This window comes from Mesoplodon densirostris, chromosome 2, assembly GCF_025265405.1.
Source record: "Mesoplodon densirostris isolate mMesDen1 chromosome 2, mMesDen1 primary haplotype, whole genome shotgun sequence".
NCBI classification, from domain to species: domain Eukaryota; kingdom Metazoa; phylum Chordata; class Mammalia; order Artiodactyla; family Ziphiidae; genus Mesoplodon; species Mesoplodon densirostris.
The window spans coordinates 128,555,784-128,573,878 of NC_082662.1; the positions used below are offsets into that span (position 1 = coordinate 128,555,784).

Sequence of the window (18,095 nt, forward strand, 5' to 3'; positions counted from 1 at the left end):
AATATAAAATTCTAAAGGGTATGTCTGTTTATATCTATTGCTAATATGTAACACTTTCCTTCAGTATTTTGTGTGTACGCCTTTTCATCTAAACTATAAGTTCCTTCAGGAATCACATATTATATTATCACTGTGTACTAGAGCCATCTAGGAGAAAGAGAGAGAGGGAGAGAGAGAAGGGGAGGGGGAGAGAGAGAGGAAGGAAGGGGGAGAGAGAGAGAGAGAGAGGAGAGTGAGAAAAAAAATGTGCTAATAATTGGTGGTTAACTTAGAAGAAAACACAGCAGAATTTAACTGTTGCCAAATTCTGAAAATAATTGTGATACTGAGTTTATCTGGCCATTAAAGATCCTTCCACCCTCACACACAAAAGAACTTTTGAAGTCTGAAATACATATCTTCTAGAATACAATCAATGTAATTATAATAAATGTAAATACAGTAAATGTAATTTTTGTCCTGGAGACAGAACCATGACTTATTAACAACAGCTAACACTTCAGTGGTGCTTGCTTTATCAAGACACTCTTCTTAGTGCCCTGCATATGTTTAATCATTTAATCCTTTCACAGTGATACCTAAAAGTAGTTACTGTTATCATCCCCATTTTATAAATAAGGAAACGGCGGCAAGGTTATGTGAATTTATTCACAAGGTCACCCTGCTAGCAAGTAGTTTAGCTGGGATTTGAACCCAGGTAGCCTGACTCGAGTCCATGCTCTTAACCACAAACAGCTAACATTTCAGCAGTCATTACACACACACACACACACACACACACACACACACAGTCACTCCAAAAGAATATACTTCGTATAGTATAAAGATTAAAACAAGCACTCCAAAAACAAATTGACATAAAAAATTGATCTCTCATACCTAAGTTAATGAAATGAATTTCAAACTGTGAAACATCCAGTAGTAATTTCATCCATGTGAATGAAACTAAATTCTTAAATGATTACCAGCTGTGTGGCGTGTCTCATTGAGTATCTTTTCTGCCAGATGACAAAAGCTGTCTAATAATCTTGGGATTATTTTTGAGTTAGAAGGAATTAAGTGATGCACGTCTTTTGTTAAGTAGCTTGAAGCACTCTGTCAGATTCAGCTGATTAAAAGCCTTAATGAGAGTCTCATTTGCTTTCTTATATTAGTATGAGGATGTTATTGTTTCAGATTTATCATTTGTAGTCTTTTAAAATATAGGGTGAGAGAAACAGTTTACTAATTTGAAATAATTTATGATGCCAGCATATATTGTAGAATCAAATTTGAAAATGCGTATTGAATGCTATTTCACTTGGTCATTTTGAAATTAAGGTTTTTTTTTAGTGTTTCAGATTATGAAATATAAATGATTAGTTTATTTGTGCTCTAAGCATGCTTTTTTGGTAAAAGCAAAAAGTTATTTGCTTCTTGGTTACCAATTTTTAGACTGTAAAATCTTAGTATTTATTTTGAAAGGTGAACATTCCAGAAAGGATAATAGAGAATCTACTACCTAGTAACTTTTTATGTCCCTTTCTGTGGGTCCATGTGTATCCAGAATCTCCTACCAATTTCCCTTAAAGCCCAAAGAACCCTAGAAGCAAATATTAGAGCAATCACGTTCTCCTGAAATTGTGTGAATATTTGAGTCCTATTAAAGGAGAATTTGTCCTCATTTTAGATCAGGTATGCTCTTCTACCTTCTAACTTGGTTTAAACGGTTTAAACACTTCTTAGGTTACAATTAAAGACCTTTAAGTGTTGCATACAGTTTGAAAAGGTGTGTACAACTGTGAAGAGTAGATTTTTGGCTCTTTTACACTGATTTTTAATCTAATTAAACTAAATTTGAAAACTTTTGAGTTGTAGTTCCTTTTTGGTAAAAGGAGTTTCCCAGTCTTTGTAATTTGAAGTACTTGAATATACTAGGTTGGATGGATATCTCAAGCAGAATTTGCCTTCATAATTATAGTCTTTATCATCTTGAAACAGCTTAATATTTCATTTAATTTAGTACAGAAGAATGAAGGGAACATATTTTCTGAATTATGTATGTTATCAGTTTCCCTGGAAGGTCACACAATCATAAAATACCTTAAGAATTTAAGGATATTGCTCTTCTGATTTTGATAAACATAATTAATTCTAGCATAATCAGTTATTAAATACTTTTAAATATCTAGCAATTGAGATTAATAATAAAATATTGGTATAAATAAAATATTAGTATTTTAGTATATAATTTAGTTTACTTTAGTATAAGCAAAATAGGTTTTGAATAGAAATGCATGTTAAATTCATAAATTTCAGAATGTTTCGTCAGTGTACGGAAAGAGGAAAGCTGTTTTATTTTTCTATATTAATTTAGAAGACCCCTAATAATTTTTCTAGTGGGCGTACAATTCCAAAATATACCAGGCCCACACTTGATCTGGTTTTATCATCTTCAGAGAAATGAATTCCTCTACATAATGAATTTTCCAGATGACTGAACTTTACTTTTACAACTGAAATTTTTTTCTAAGTTTAACCATTTCCTATATTTCTATTAAATGAATTACCCATGTCATTGCCTTCTTAAGCACAGAAGGCTGAATATAATTTAAATGTTTGCTTTATGACTCAGAAGCATCATTATGAACATCAGTGATTGAACTATGATACATTACAGTGATGCCTTTGGGAGACTTGAAGTATGTAAGACTGTTTGCTCCATATACTGAATGAATGGTTCTGAACTACTGTGTTTTTGAGCCGTGTGTCTGCTCTTGATTGTTTTTTGTCTTATCTCGACAACTTGACTCTTCTTAGCGCAATATGTCTGACCTTAATCCTTGCTTTTATATCCCCTCCAGATTTGCCACATGTAATCTGAGTAAATAGTCAAAAAAGGTTCTCAATGAAGGACTTTCCTGGTAGTAAAGATCACAAATATGAGGATATAGGTGTTGTCATATCTGTCTTGGGTTTTTTATTTTAGAGTTAGATTTTTGGTTTTAGCTTCTTGTTTCCCTAATTAGCTATGTTGAAGAGTTGGGGGAGGAAAAGTAAGAGAAACATTTACTTTTGTGCCTACTTTGTGCCAGACTTTTTCTGGATAACTTATCTCACTGAATCTTCACAACAATCTTATGGGTAGATATTATTTTCTCATTTAACAATGAGGAAAATGAGAATTAAGGACTGATAGAGACAGGACTTACCTGATTTCAAATCTTCTCACTACTTTCCACTAATCATATCATATATGCTGCCTTTCCACTCTGTTGTGCTGCTTGACATTGTTAGATAAGCGATTTCTGGTTAAATTAGGTGTTAACTTGTGTAAGTCTCAGGGTTTCTAGTCCTTGGAGTAAAGGCAATTTTGAAGTAGGACTAACTTAGGAAATAATAATCTTAAACATAGTTATGTGCAGTTGTTGATCTCTGCTTTTTTAATGTGTTATAATGTGAAAACATATTAAAAGTATGTCAGTATTAACTGTGAAGTTTTTTTCCACAAGGGAGGAAAATTGGAAACATACTCATTTGAATCGTGAATAACAAGTAAATGATAAATGCTATACCTCTGGGCCAGCTTTTTGTAGTTATTGCTTCATAGTTCAGCCACATCATTTTATTTGGGTATTCAGGTAGTGGTAGTAGGAAACTACTAACCCTTGTTCTCAGGGTTACTCTGTTACCTGTAAGGATGTGGAGAGCAAAATGAATGAATGAATGAATGAATGACGATAGATAGATAGGATAGGTTTGCTTATTTATTTAACATCTTTATTGGAGTATAATTGCTTCACATTGTGTTAGTTTCTGCTGTATGACAAAGTGAATCAGCTATATGTATACTTATATGCCCATATCCCCTCCCTCTTACGTGTCCCTCCCACCCCTCTAGGTGGTCACAAAGCACCAATCTGATCTCCCTGTGCTAAGTGGCTGCATCCCACTAGCTGTCTGTTTTATATTTGGTAGTGTATATATGTCCATGCCACTCTCTCACTTCGTCCCAGCTTACCCTTCCTTCTCCCCGCATCCTCAAGTCCATTCTCTTAAGTCTGCATCTTTATTCCTGTTCTGCCCCTAGGTTCTTCAGAACTTTTTTTTTTTTTTAGATTCCATATATACATGTTAGCATATGGTATTTGTTTTTCTCTTTCTGACTTACTTCACTCTGTATGACAGATTCTAGGTCCATCCACCTCACTACAAATAATTTGGTTTCTTTTTATGACTGAGTAATATTCCATTCTGTATATGTGCCACATCTTCTTTATCCATTCATCTGTAGATGGACACTTAGGTTGCTCCCATGTCCTGGCTATTGTAAATAGTGCTGCAGTGACCATTGTGGTACATGACTTTTTTTGAATTATGCTTTTCTCACAGTATATTCCCAGTAGTGGGATTGCTGGGACATATGGTACTTCTATTTTTAGTATTTTAAGGAACCTCCATACTGTTCTCCATAGTGGCTGTTTCAATTTACATTCCCACCAACAGTGTAAGAGGGTTCCCTTTCCTTCACACCCTTTCCAGCATTTATTGTTTGTAGATTTTTTTGATGATGCCCATTTGGAATGGTGTGAGGTGATACCGCATTGTGGTTTTGATTTGCATTTCTCTAATGATTACTGACGCTGAGCATCCTTTCATGTGTTTGTTGGCAATCTGTATATCTATCTTCTTTGGAGAAATGCCTATTTAGGTCTTCTGCCCTTTTTTTGGATTGGGTTCTTTGTTTTTTTTGATATTGAGCTGTGTGGGCTGCTTGTATATTTTGGAGATAATGCTTTGTCAGTTGCTTCATTTTCAAATATTTTCTCCCATTCTAAGGGTTGTCTTTACGTCTTGTTTACAGTCTCCTTTGCAGTGCAGAAGTTTTTAAGTTTCGTTAGGTCCCATTTGTGTGTTTTTGTTTTTATTTCCATTTCTCTAGGAGGTGGGTCAAAAAGGATCTTGCTGTGATTTATGTCATAGAGTGTCCTATGTTTTCCTCTAAGAGTTTGATAGTGTCTGGCCTTGCATGTAGGTCTTTAATGCATTTGGAGTTTATTTTTGTGTATGGTGTTAGGGAGTATTCTAATTTCATTCTTTCACATGTAGCTGTCCAGTTTTCCCAGCACCACTTATTGAAGAGGCTGTCTTTTCTCCATTGTTTATTCTTGCCTCCTTTATGAAAGATAAGTTGACCATATGTGTGTGGGTTTACCTCTGGGCTTTCTATCCTGTTCCATTGATCTATATTTCTGTTTTTGTGCCAGTACCATACTGTCTTGATTACTGTAGCTTTGTAGTATATAGTCTGAATTCAGGGAGCCTGATTCCTCCAGCTCTGTTTCTTTTTCTCAAGATTGCTTTGGCTCTTTGGGGTCTTTTGTGTTTCCACACAAATTGTGAAATTTTTTATTTTAGTTCTGTGAAAAATGCCATTGCTAGTTTCATAGGGATGACATTGAATCTGTAGATTACTTTGGGTAGTAGAGTCATTTTCACAATTTTGACTTCTTCAGTCCAAGTACACGGTATATCTCTCCATCTGTTTTAATTTCTTTCATCAGTATCTTATAGTTTTCTGCATACAGGTCTTTTGTCTCCTTAGGTAGGTTTATTCCTAGCTATTTTATTCTTTTTGTTGCAATGGTAAATGGGAGTGTTTCCTTAATTTCTCTTTCAGATTTTTCATCATTAGTGTATAGGAATGCAAGCGATTTCTGTGCATTAATGTTGTATCCTGCTACTTTACCAAATTCATTGATTAGCTCTAGTAGTTTTCTAGTAGCATCTTTAGGATTCTCAATGTATAGTATCATGTCATCTGTTAACTGACAGTTGTACTTCCTCTTTTCTGATTTGGATTCCTTTTATTTATTTTTCTTCTCTAATTGCTGCGGCTAAAACTTCCCAAACTATGTTGAATAGTAGTGGTGAGAGTGGGCAACCTTGTCTTGTTCCTGATCTTAGAGGAAATGGTTTCAGTTTTTGACCATTGAGAACAATGTTGGCTGTGGGTTTGTCATATATGCACTTTATTATGTTGAGGTAAATTCCCTCTATTCCCACTTTCTTTAGAGTTTTTATCATAAAAGAGTGTTGAATTTTGTCAAAAGCTTTTCCTGCATCTGCTGAGATGATCATATGGTTTTTCTGCTTCAATTTGTTAATATGGTGTATCACATTGATTGATTTGCATATATTGAAGAGTCCTTGCATTCTTGGGATAAACCCCACTTGATCATGGTGTATGATCCTTTTAATGTGCTGTTGGATTCTGTTTGCTAGTATTTTGTTGAGGATTTTTGCATCTATGTTCATCAGTGATATTGGCTTGTAGTTTTCTTTTTTTGTGACATCTTTGTCTGGTTTTGGTATCTGGATGACAGTGCCCTCATAGAACGAGTTTGGGAGTGTTCCTCCCTCTAGTATATCTTGGAAGAGTTTGAGTAGGATAGGTGTTAGCTCTTTTGTAAATGTTTGATAGAATTCACTTGTGAAGCCATCTGGTCCTGGGCTTTTGTTTGTTGGAAGATTTTGAATCACAGTTTCAATTTCAGTGTTTGTGATTGGTCTGCTTATATTTTCTATTTCTTCCTGGTTCAGTTTCGAAAGGTTGTGCTTTTCTAAGAGTTTGTCCATTACTTCCAGGTTGTCCATTTTATTGGCATAGAGTTGCTTGTAGTAATCGCTCATGATCCTTTGTATTTCTGGAGTGTAAGTTGTTACTTCTCCTTTTTCATTTCTAATTCTGCTGATTTGAGCCTTCTCCCTTTTTTTCTTGGTGAGTCTGTCTAATGGTTTATCAATTTTGTTTCTCTTCTGAAAGAACCAGCTTTTAGTTTTATTGATCTTTGCTCTCATTTCCTTTATTTCTTTTTCATTTATTTCTGATCTGATATTTATGATTTCTTTCCTTCTGCTAACTTTGGGGTTTTTTTGTTCTTCTTTCTCTGATTGCTTTAGTTGTAAGGTTAGGTTGTTTATTTGAGATGTTTCCTGTTCGTGAGGTAGGATTGTATTGCTATAAACTTCCTTCTTAGAACTGCCTTTGCTGCATCCCGTAGGTTTTCAGTCATCATGTTTTCATTATCATTTGTTTCTAGGTGTTTTGTGATTTCCTCTCTGATTTGTTCAGTGATCTCTTGGTTGTTTAATAGCGTATTGTTTAGCCTCCACGTGTTAGGAGTTTTACAGTTTTTTTCCTGTAATTGATATCTAGTCTCATAGCATATCAGAAAAGATACTTGATATTATTTCCATCTTCTTAAATTTACCAAGGCTTGATTTGTGACCCAAGATATGATCTATCATGGCGAATATTCCATGAGCACTTGAGAAGAAAGTGTATTCTGTTGCTTTTGGATGGAATGTCCTATAAATATCAATTAAATCCATCTTGTTTAATGTATCATTTAAAGCTTGTATTTTCTTATTTATTTTCATTTTGGTTGATCTGTCCATTGGTGAAAGTGGGGTGTTAAAGTCCCCTACTATGATTGTGTTACTGTCGATTTCTCCTTTTATGGCTGTTAGCAATTGCCTGTGTATTGAGGTGCTCCTATGTTGGGTGCATAAATATTTACAATTGTTATATCTTCTTCTTGGGTTGGTCCCTTGATCACTATGTAGTGTCCTTCTTTGTCTCTTGTAATAGTCTTTATTTTAAAGTCTATTTTGTCTGATACGAGAATTGCTACTGCAGCTTTCTTTTGATTTCCATTTGCATGGAATATCTTTTTCCATCCCTCTTTCAGTCTGTACGTTTCCCAAGGTCTGAAGTGGGTCTCTGTAGACAGCATATATACGGGTCTTGTTTTTATATCCACTCATCCAGTTTGTGTCTTTTGGTTGGAGCATTTAATCCATTTATATTTAAGGTAATTGTTGATATGTATGTTCCTTTTCCCATTTTCTTAATTGTTTTTGCTTTGTTATTGTAGGTCTTTTCCTTCTCTTTTGTTTCCCGCCTAGAGAAATTCCATTAACGTTTGTTGTAAAGCTGGTTTGGTGGTGCTGAATTCTCTTAGCTTTTGCTTGTCTGTAAAGGTTTTAATTTCTCTGTCGAATCTGAATGAAATCCTTGCTAGGTAGAGTAATCTTGGTTGTAGGTTTTTCCCTTTCATCACTTTAAGTATGTCCTGCTACTCCCTTCTGGCTTGCAGAGTTTCTGCTGAAACATCAGCTGTTAACCTTACGGGGATTCCCTTTTATGTTATTTGTTTTATTTTCCTTGCTGCTGTCAGTATTTTTTCTATGTATTTAATCTTTGATAGTTTGATTAATATGTGTCTTGGCATGTTTCTCCTTGGATTTCTCCTGTATGGGAGTCTCTGTGCTTCCTGGACTTGATTGACTATTTCCATTCCCATATTAGGGAAGTTTCCAACTATAATCTCTTCAAATGTTTTCTCAGTTCCTTTCTTTTTCTCTTCTTCTTCTGGGACCCCTGTAATTCGAATGTTGGTGTGTTTAATGTTGTCCCAGAGGTCTCTGAGACTGTCCTCAATGCTTTTCATTCTTTTTTCTTTATTCTGCTCTGTGGTAGTTATATCCACTATTTTGTCTTCCAGGTCACTTATCTGTTCTTCTGCCTCATTTATTCTGCTATTGATTCCTTCTAGAGAATTTTTACTTTCATTTATTGTGTTGTTCATCATTGTTTGTTTGCTCTTTAGTTCTTCTAGGTCCTTATTAAACATTTCTTATATTTTCTCCATCCTATTTCCAAGATTTTGGATCATCTTTACTATCATTACTCTGAATTCTTTTTCAGGTAGACTGCCTATTTTCTCTTCATTCGTTTGGTCTGGTGGGTTTTCACCTTGCTCCTTCATCTGCTGCGTATTTCTCTGTCTTCTCATTTTGCTTAACTTACTGTGTTTGGGGTCTCCTTTTCGCTGGCTGCAGGTTCGTAGTTCCCATTGTTTTTGGTGTCTGCCCCCAGTGGGTATGGTTGGCTCAGTGGGTTGTGTAGGCTTCCTGGTGCAGGGGAATGGTGCCTGTGTTCTGGTGGATGAAGCTGGATCTTGTCTTTCTGTTGGGCAGGATTGCATCCAGTGGTGTGTTTTGGGGTGCCTGTGACCTTATTATGATTTTAGGCAGCCTCTCTGCTAATGGGTGGGGATGTGTTCCTGTCTTGCTAGTTGTTTGGCATAGAGTGTCCAGCACTGGAGCTTGCTGGTCATTGAATGGAGCTGAGTCTTGGCATTGAGATGGAGATCTCTGGGAGAGCTGTCACCGTTTGATATTATGTGGGGCCAGGACGTCTCTGGTGGTCTGATATCCTGAACTCGGCTCTCCCACCTCAGAGGCTCAGATCTGACCCCCAGCTGGAGCACCAAGACCCTGTCAGCCACACGGCCATCCAAGAAGGATAGAACGGAAGCTGAGAAGTCAGCAGAAGGCAGGTCTAACAGGTTTGATTCTGAATAGAATACAGCTGAAAAGTGAATGTTAGGAGATTAATTGTAAAGTAGATTCTCCTAAAGGTGCTGAAAATTGCAAGAAGTCACTTGCCAAAGTTCAGCAAGCATCAGAGCCAGTAGGATAGGTTTGTAAACCAGTTGTACTATATGAAATTGATCAAGTGCAGTACATAGTACTGATACAGTACATGATACATAGTAAATAAATCAATGTTGAAAAAATAAAAACATTAATGAGTTTATTTATGTATGTAAAGTAGTTAATGCATATTACTCTCATGGAAATTTTAAGTGACAGGCCTTCAGAGTAAACACTCAAGTGGATACTTTAAGGAAAAGATAAATGAACTCTGTAATAAAGAAGTTTTTAAAACGTGACTTAGGTTATTAAGAATCCTGTATATGCTTATCCTCCAGAAAGTGTGTAGAATTATTGCTTTGATAGTGTAGAGTGTTTTTGATACACTGTTTTCATTTTCAGTATTGAGAAAAAGTAGATTTTGAAAAGGATAATTTTTATGTTGAAAATTGTTTTTGTTATATATTCTGTTTACTGTCTGTGTAGTTTGCTTTCACTTTTTTTTTTTTTTTTTTTGGAAGTGGAACTTGATGTCTTCTAATACCCTGTGCCACACATTTGACTACAGAAATGTTGCTGTCCCATTCTTCTATAACCTAAAAGCAAACAGCTTTATGACTGTTTCATATTCACCGTATTGCTAAGAAACTGATTATAGCACCTGAAGAATCCCATCCATATTTGATATTTGAAAAAATGTGTCAAGACCCAATACTTCACTTAATTAGAAAATGATTAGAAACAACCTCGTCCCCCCCGTATTGCCTTTCCTTCCTAATAAATTATCTGCAAAGGGTGTTTCTGTCAATCTCTTTTTAAAAGGAATGCTTTTTTGAGCCTTAGGGAAATATTTTTCATTTGAATTCACTCTTTACCATCTTGCTAATAGTTCTTTTGTTTCCTGAAAAACAGAGCAATTTAATCTTTAAATTCTTTTTGCATTTGCAGTATCTGATAACACATCTAAAGCAGTTCAGTTATCATTTTCATTTATGTGCCTTCACATATTTTATATATAAATGCATTTGTTTTTATACCTTCATATTTGTCCCTGAGGCAACAGAGGAATAGTGTTCCAGAGTTGCTTACTTATGCCAGCTCTTTTTGATCTGAGATTTATAGTTCAGCTTTTCCTCCATGGATTTTGACACTTGGATGTATTCTGCTGTATAGAAATGTACCTGAATTTCCTTGTGGAATTAATTGTCTGGCAACTGAATTGTCTATTTTTAACTTACTTGTTTTCATACTGCTGCTTGGATTGCAATGCCACAAGCAAACCACATGTTTTATCTTTAGTCATTCTTTTATTTTTTATAAAATGTATCTATTTTCTTATAAGGATCACACATTGGTAATATTATTTTTGTCCTTCTAAAAGTAATGTCTCTGAATGTGATGGTGAAGAATGGTAAGTGGAATCATTATGTCCAGAACATTGCTTACATATTGATGTCATGTTTCTTTCTTCATTTGAGCACCTGTTCTCCTTTGGAAGTTTACTTGTTTTCATAGATATTTCAGATATTTCATCCTCCTTACTTGATAAGGAAGTTTATATTTTTTTCTATCTCTCTCTATATGTACATTGAACATGCATATCCATCTCCATTTGATTTCAGTTCTTTTGTACTTTGATGATTTCTGGATCCAAGTTGGAAAAAATATGGACCTAGCCATGCAAGGTCCATCTCTTAACTGCTTTGCTATCTTTTGCCACTGCGCTGCTTATCTTGCATCTCCTATTGGTAACTGAATGCTACGTTTATAATCAGAATTATTTCTCTTCTGTGACATTTGCCATTCTTTTTCATCCAGACTATGATCTGCCTTCTGATTTCCATGGAATAATACAAGTGGCAATTACTATACTTCTTCAAGTGCTAGAAGCTTCCAAATATTTTGAATTTTCTCTTATTTTTCTTATTAGGGTGCAGCATAGATGCCAAGCAAGTTGAGGAACAATCTGCAGCTGCAAATGAAGAAGTACTTTTTCCTTTCTGTAGGGAACCAAGTTATTTTGAAATCCCTACGAAAGAATTTCAGCAACCATCACAAATAACAGAGAGCACTACTCATGAAAGCTCAACAAAAGACACACCAAGTTCTCATACAACAGGTGCAGGGTATGCTTCATTTACCATTGAATTTGATGACAGTACCCCAGGGAAAGTAACTATTAAAGGTTATGTGACAAAATTTACTTCTGATCGGCGCCACAAATCAAAGAAGTGTTCTCCTGGAACACAAGACCTGCCAGGGATTCAAACTGGAATGATGGCACCAGAAAACAAAGTAGCTGACTCGCTGGCACAGAACAACCCTCCTCAGATGGTATGGGAAAGATCAGAAGAGGATTCCAAAAGTATTAAAAGTGATGTTCCAGTTTACTTAAAAAGATTGAAAGGTAAAGTGAATTGATCATTTTAGAACTTGCTATTTTATGGTAAAGTTCAGTCTTCACAGTTACCAGCCTATTATTAGATAAATAACTATATGGTATAAAGCTTCTGCATTTTTGAAGGTTTATATTTGATTTTAAAGCTCAAAAGCCAGCCAAACTGCCCACATCCAACTTACTCATTCAAAACAGTCTGCCTTCATTTTCTTGCCAAAACCAGATTGGTTTTGTAAATTTGTATTTATGCCATTAAATATGTTTCTTTTTCTTATGGAAATAAAAGATTCATTCATTTCACCAGTGGAATTCCCTAGAAAGCAGTTCTCATCATTTTCTTGACTTCAGGAAAAGATATATTTAATTCTGTTCTTCTCTATTATGTGCTTCCTGTAAAATAGCAGTATGTAGATTTTGAAAGTTTTAAGCCATTGGATAATGGGATGACAGTTCTACTTTGGTAATATAGTCACATTGTTGGTAGAGTGTTTCAAACTCTTCTCAGGTTACTCATGTCATGAAACAAAAATTTTTTTTGTTTAGAGATATTGGGAATTAATTGAATTAAGAATTTTTTCACTAGTAAGACTTTTATAAAAATTGTAGTTGAAGGTTTATTTGTGAAGTAATTATTATATATGTTTTATTAGTATAATACTTGATGAAAGTTAGTAAAATCTTTCTTTATACCTGTACATCGAAGTATCAACTGATCATTTTTTTTCCATTGATTTTGCTAATTTAATTAATTTAGAATTTTCTGAATACAGTTTTATGTTACTCTGTCTTAATTTTATTCAACAAGCTGTCTGTAAGGGAAAAGATTGCATGTTAATCTGACCATTCTGTTACTATACAAAAAGTTAAAGAGCTTTAAAAGAACACTTGTTGAGGTCAGAGATTATATATTACTTGCCTTATATCTCTTTCCTGGGGCTTGAGTATGTGATAGGTACTCAGTAATTTGAATAAACAATGAATGACTTCACTATAATTGACAAGACTGACCCTGGTTTAACCTGTACTTTATGGCTTGGGATTCTATTCAGCTAATGAAGAAATACCTATTTCTGATTTATTTCTAAGGCATTTCAGGATAGTGAGATAGTGTGATTACCTAATTCTTTGTCAGGGCCTATTTCTATATTTAATTATAATCATAAGCAGTTACCTGGCATATGAACTTTTAACATGTGATTGTTGTCTTTACTCCTACTAGATAATAGCAAATATATAATTGAGACCTATACCTGTATTGATATATATAGGTTAAAGCTCACAAATGAAAGCTACCCATTTGTAAATTGATCATTTTTATGAATTGGATAAAATAATACTGATATCCTCTAATATAAAAAGTAGTGTGAACTTTGAAAATTTAGAAATGACATCGTCTTTTTTAGACCACCCTCAATAAATGTACAAAAATGAGCTAAAATATCCTTTTAAAAGACACCATTAAAAAGTACCTTTATGGGACTTCCCTGGAGTTCCAGTGTTTAAGACTCCATGCTTCCACTGCAGGGGGCACGGGTTCCATCCCTGCTGGGGGAACTAAGATCCCGCATGCCACTCAGTGTGGCCAAAAAAAAAAAAAAAGAAAACAAATGAAAAACAAAAAACTCTTATTACACCCTTTTATTATAACTGTACTTTAATAATAGACTTTCAGCAACTGTTTAGTCAAAAACTTGAAAGTAGGCAAAACAAAACAACTTTGCTCCTGCAAGAGTGACGTGCACGCGCTTTGGGACAGTTAAAGAAAATAATGTTCACAAAACCCATACAATTTTACCCTTTAGGAGAGTTGCAGCTTTTTTTTGGCCACAACTCCTGACTAGGTACAGCTAATCTACCCTTAAAAATACTGAAAAAACTTCAACATATTAATGACTGATTAATAATAGACAAAACAGAAAGAATCTTGTTAAGAACAGTTCCAAGTGATTTTTTTTTTGTTAAGTAAGAACAGAAATTGCAGTTCTGATCAGATGTGTTATCTTGTATAACACTGAGAAATGCAAAAAGAATAATAATTTTTGAAAAAAGAAAATGGCTAATCTATAGAGAATTTTTAACCCAAAACTTAAAGAAAAGATACTGAAAGGACCTGATGCTAACTAAGTGCCAACTGTTTGTATGGTGTTACAAGAACTAAATTCTGTAAAGATGACATTTTCATATTGTATATGTGTGTGATATGGGTTATCTGGTCTTACTACACATGAAATATGGGAGTTTAGTTATTTACAGCTCTCACAAACTGGATTCCTTTTCAGTGCATCCAGTGCAACATGAAATAGGTTGTACAATGTCCTGTTTTTAGTGAGTTTTGTATTTGAACTAGCAAATATCTGCATTCCACCTGTCTATCCATGATTCCTAGCTTAATTACCAAGGCACGAATTCCATTAATTAAATTAAACACCATTTTTTTCCTTTCAGATTGCATTTTCAGTAGTTGCTAGTTTGAAGAAAGATTTTCAGATTTAGTCCTGGAAGTATTGGAATACATGTGGTTGACTAGAGTAATTTATAGCTTTCTTCTAAAGAGCTATCATTTAAGCCCTCATTTGTGATTCAGCCCTCATTTGTGATTCAATCTAAAACATGCATAGAATAGCTCTTGACTTTCCATTAAATTCATGCTATAATAATATAATAATTGTCATTTGATTATTTCTTCTAGTGTACTTATTATTTAGATAATAAGAATTCTAAATCAGTGAAACATCAAGTAATTTTCGTAAAGTTTCACATTTAATCCCTAATAGAACTATGAAGGGTAACAAAAAAACCTCTGGTAGGAAGCTGATGTTTTCAAAATTCAACTACGGTATTCTAACTTGACTCTATATGTTTAACAGAGAAGACATATTTTTATCTAGTTATATTTAGCACCATGCCATTTGTCTGGTAGATTTATGTAGGATTTCATAGACTGCACTTTTCCATGCTAGGCCTTTTAGCATGCTTTATTTAACTCGCTGAAGCCACCAGAGTTTAAATGAGCACACATGCAAAATTGCGAAAATTCTCATAGCTAGAAAGAGGTTTGTAAAGAATTGTACAATAATTGGTGGAAACTACAAATTTGCATTTTTATATTAAAAAGGCAAGGTATGCTATACTTTTGGAAGTTTTGAACGTCACTGAAAGTTAAGTTTCATCACTTTTTTTTATGGCATTTGCATTCTCTTTTCCTATGTAATGATAAGCACTTCAGTGGGATCACACTTTTTTCTGTCTTTTTCTCTCTAACGCTAAAAATAAATTTTTGATTGCTTAAATAAAGTATAAGGTTTAAAGGCAGGATTAATGTTTAATGTTATAAATACAGAGTGTCACAGAGATATAGCATTGCTTATCTGTTAAGGCATTGGTGAACCATTATAAAGTTAAAATTTGGATAAAGAAAAGTAATCCTATTCAGTTGTTTATAAAGGACTCATTGTTGGTTGATAAAATTTGAATGTAAGCATTGCAATTGAGGGAAGTTTGCAGAGCCTGTTACTGAAAAGAACATATGACTTTTGATTGAAAAGGGGAAGGGGGCCAAACAAGCAGCACTTTTGTATGTGCTTCTAATTTTCTACATGGGATTTTTTCCTTCTCTATTATGTGGTTTCTTTTTTGTGTCCAGGAAATAAACATGATGATGGTACACAAAGCGACTCAGAAAATGCTGGGGCTCACAGGCGCTCTAGCAAACGTGCAACTCTTGAGGAACACTTAAGGCGCCACCATTCAGAACAGAAAAAGCTACAGAAGACCCAGGCTACTGAAAAGCATCAAGACCAAGCTGTTGTAAGTCAAACTGCTTTTATGATTGCATTCTTTGATGAAGACAATCCCAGAAAAAGAAGGTCCTATTCTTTTACTCACAGTACGGGAATCTTGTGTCAGGAAACTACTTATTCAGCACCACATACAAAACTTGAAAAAACAAAATCTCCAACAGCAGATGCCAAAGTGGTTTCTTTGTCTTTACAGACTAGCTCTGCGCACCACCGAGGGGGGCATGGTGTTCCACATGGGAAATTGTTAAAACAGAAATCAGAGGAGCCATCGGTGTCAATTCCCTTCCTACAAACTGCATTATTAAGAAGTTCAGGGAGTCTGGGGCACAGACCAAGCCAGGAGATGGATAAAATGTTAAAAAATCAAGCTACTTCTGCTGCTTCTGAAAAGGATAATGATGATGACCAAAGTGACACGGGTACTTATACCATTGAGTTAGAGAGTCCCAACAGTGAGGAAGTGGAAGCAAGAAAAATGATTGACAAGGTAAATAATTGAAATTTGGGTATGATGTTAGTTTTCTCGTGGTGTATTACTATTGGAAATTACTAGAGAGTATAAAATGTTTTCATGTAGTCAGTATTTTGAAACCTTAGGATTTTGTTAGGGAACTGCAAGACTAACAATAAGACCCAAATGCTTTCTGATTTTATTCTGCTTATATTCTGAATTTGCCCGTGTTTCATATGTAAAGTCCTGTACGTATAAGCTGGTTGGACCTTTTAAAGTTGTGTAAATTTAAGATTGACTTTTCAAATGCTATACTTTGGCCATTCTCACTTTGCATTTATTTAAAAACTAAAAATCAAAACCAGATTGCTATGACTCTGTTAATATAAACATGAACATTAACTGATAATAAACAAAGGTTTCCTGCCTACTAATTTTGGAAGCAGATGAAAATACATATGTTTTAATCAATTTTGTTCTTTTTCCTTAGTTTCTTCTCTTACTTTCTATTCAGTGCTGTCTGTGGTGATAGAAAAGTGTATAAAAACAAAATCAGTGTGTTTATGATACTCTGAGTTTAACCAAGTGTATACCTAGTCATGATGATTATTTACATTTCAGATTTGTTTTTTGATGTTATTGGTTAATGTGTATAATGATTGTTGTATGGTTTAAAGAGTAGTTTTGCTCCCAGTAATGGAAGGTTGACTTTAGAATCAGCTGTATATTTTATCCGCTGGAAGATAGAAACATAAATTTGGCTAAACATTAATCCCTTGTTCAAGTTCTTATTACTCAGCACGTGAGCAGCATTAGCATCATTAGGGAGCTTGTTAGAAATACAAAATCTCAGGCCCATCTTAAACATACTGAATCAGAATCTGCTTAAAAGCAGGTTTCATATGCACATTAACATTTGAGATGCACTAGTTCACATGATGAGTTTACAGAGTGGTCTTTTAGAGAGAAGACGAGGTAAATAACCCTTTGGGATACAGGAAAATTATTAGGACTTATGTTTACTTTTTTTATATATATAAATTTATTTATTTTATTTATTTTTGGCTGCATTGGGTTTTCATTTCTGCACGTGGGCCTTCTCTAGTAGCGGCGAGCAGGGGTTACTCTTGGTTGCAGTGCGCGGGCTTCTCATTGCAGTGGCTTCTCCTGTTGTGGGGCACGGGCTCTAGGCGCACAGGCTTCAGTAGTTGTTGCACGTGGGCTCAGTAGTTATGGCTCGCAGGCTCTAGAGCACAGGCTCAGTAGTTGTGGCACGTGGGCTTAGTTGCTCCGCAGCATGTGAGATCTTCCCGGGCCAGGGCTCGAACCCATGTCCCCTGCATTGGCAAGTGGATTCTTAACCACTCTGCCACCAGGGAAGCCCTGGATTTATGTTTACTTTTTTTTTAAAATTAATTAATTTATTTTTGGCTGCGTTGGGTCTTTGTTGCTGCCCACGGGCTTTCTCTAGTTGTGGTGAGCAGGGGCTACTCTTTGTTGTGCGCAGGCTTCTCATTACTGTGGCTTCTCTTGTTGCGGAGCACGGGCTCTAGAGCGCAGGCTCAGTAGTTGTGGCGCATGGGCTTAGTTGCTCCGTGACATGTGGGATCTTCCCAGACCAGGGCTCGAACCCGTGTCCCCTGCATTGGCAGGCAGATTCTTAACCACTGTGCCACCAGGGAAGCCCTATGTTTACTTTTAATTTCATAGTTTTTATTTCTATTTAGGAGCGTGTTCTATAGTGTATGTACGTAATTTCTAGTATCCATTTATTGAGGAGCACATGATCAAAATATTTTACTGTTGGGGTACAGACTTCCAAACTTTTAGAGAACCATTAATTTAGGAAATAGATGTTATGAAAATTGTTAATAAGCAAAATAAAGCAACTAAGAAACAGATAAAGTGATTTTTCTGATTATATTAAAGGAAACCTAAAAACACGGTGGTAGCAATAGAAAAT

The 18,095-nt window shown here is 35.1% G+C and overlaps 1 protein-coding gene across 1 annotated transcript in view; it reads left to right on the plus strand.

Moving 5' to 3' along the window:
- The window catches only part of LOC132476092 (centrosomal protein of 170 kDa-like), a 197,710-nt gene that overhangs the window by 25,520 nt on the left and 154,095 nt on the right, over positions 1-18,095 (plus strand). Inside the window, exons 4-6 of the mRNA XM_060077823.1 lie at positions 11,414-11,890; positions 15,525-15,688; positions 15,875-16,168. Coding sequence (XP_059933806.1) covers positions 11,414-11,890; positions 15,525-15,688; positions 15,875-16,168 — 935 coding nt within the window. The remainder of the gene's footprint in view (positions 1-11,413; positions 11,891-15,524; positions 15,689-15,874; positions 16,169-18,095) is intronic.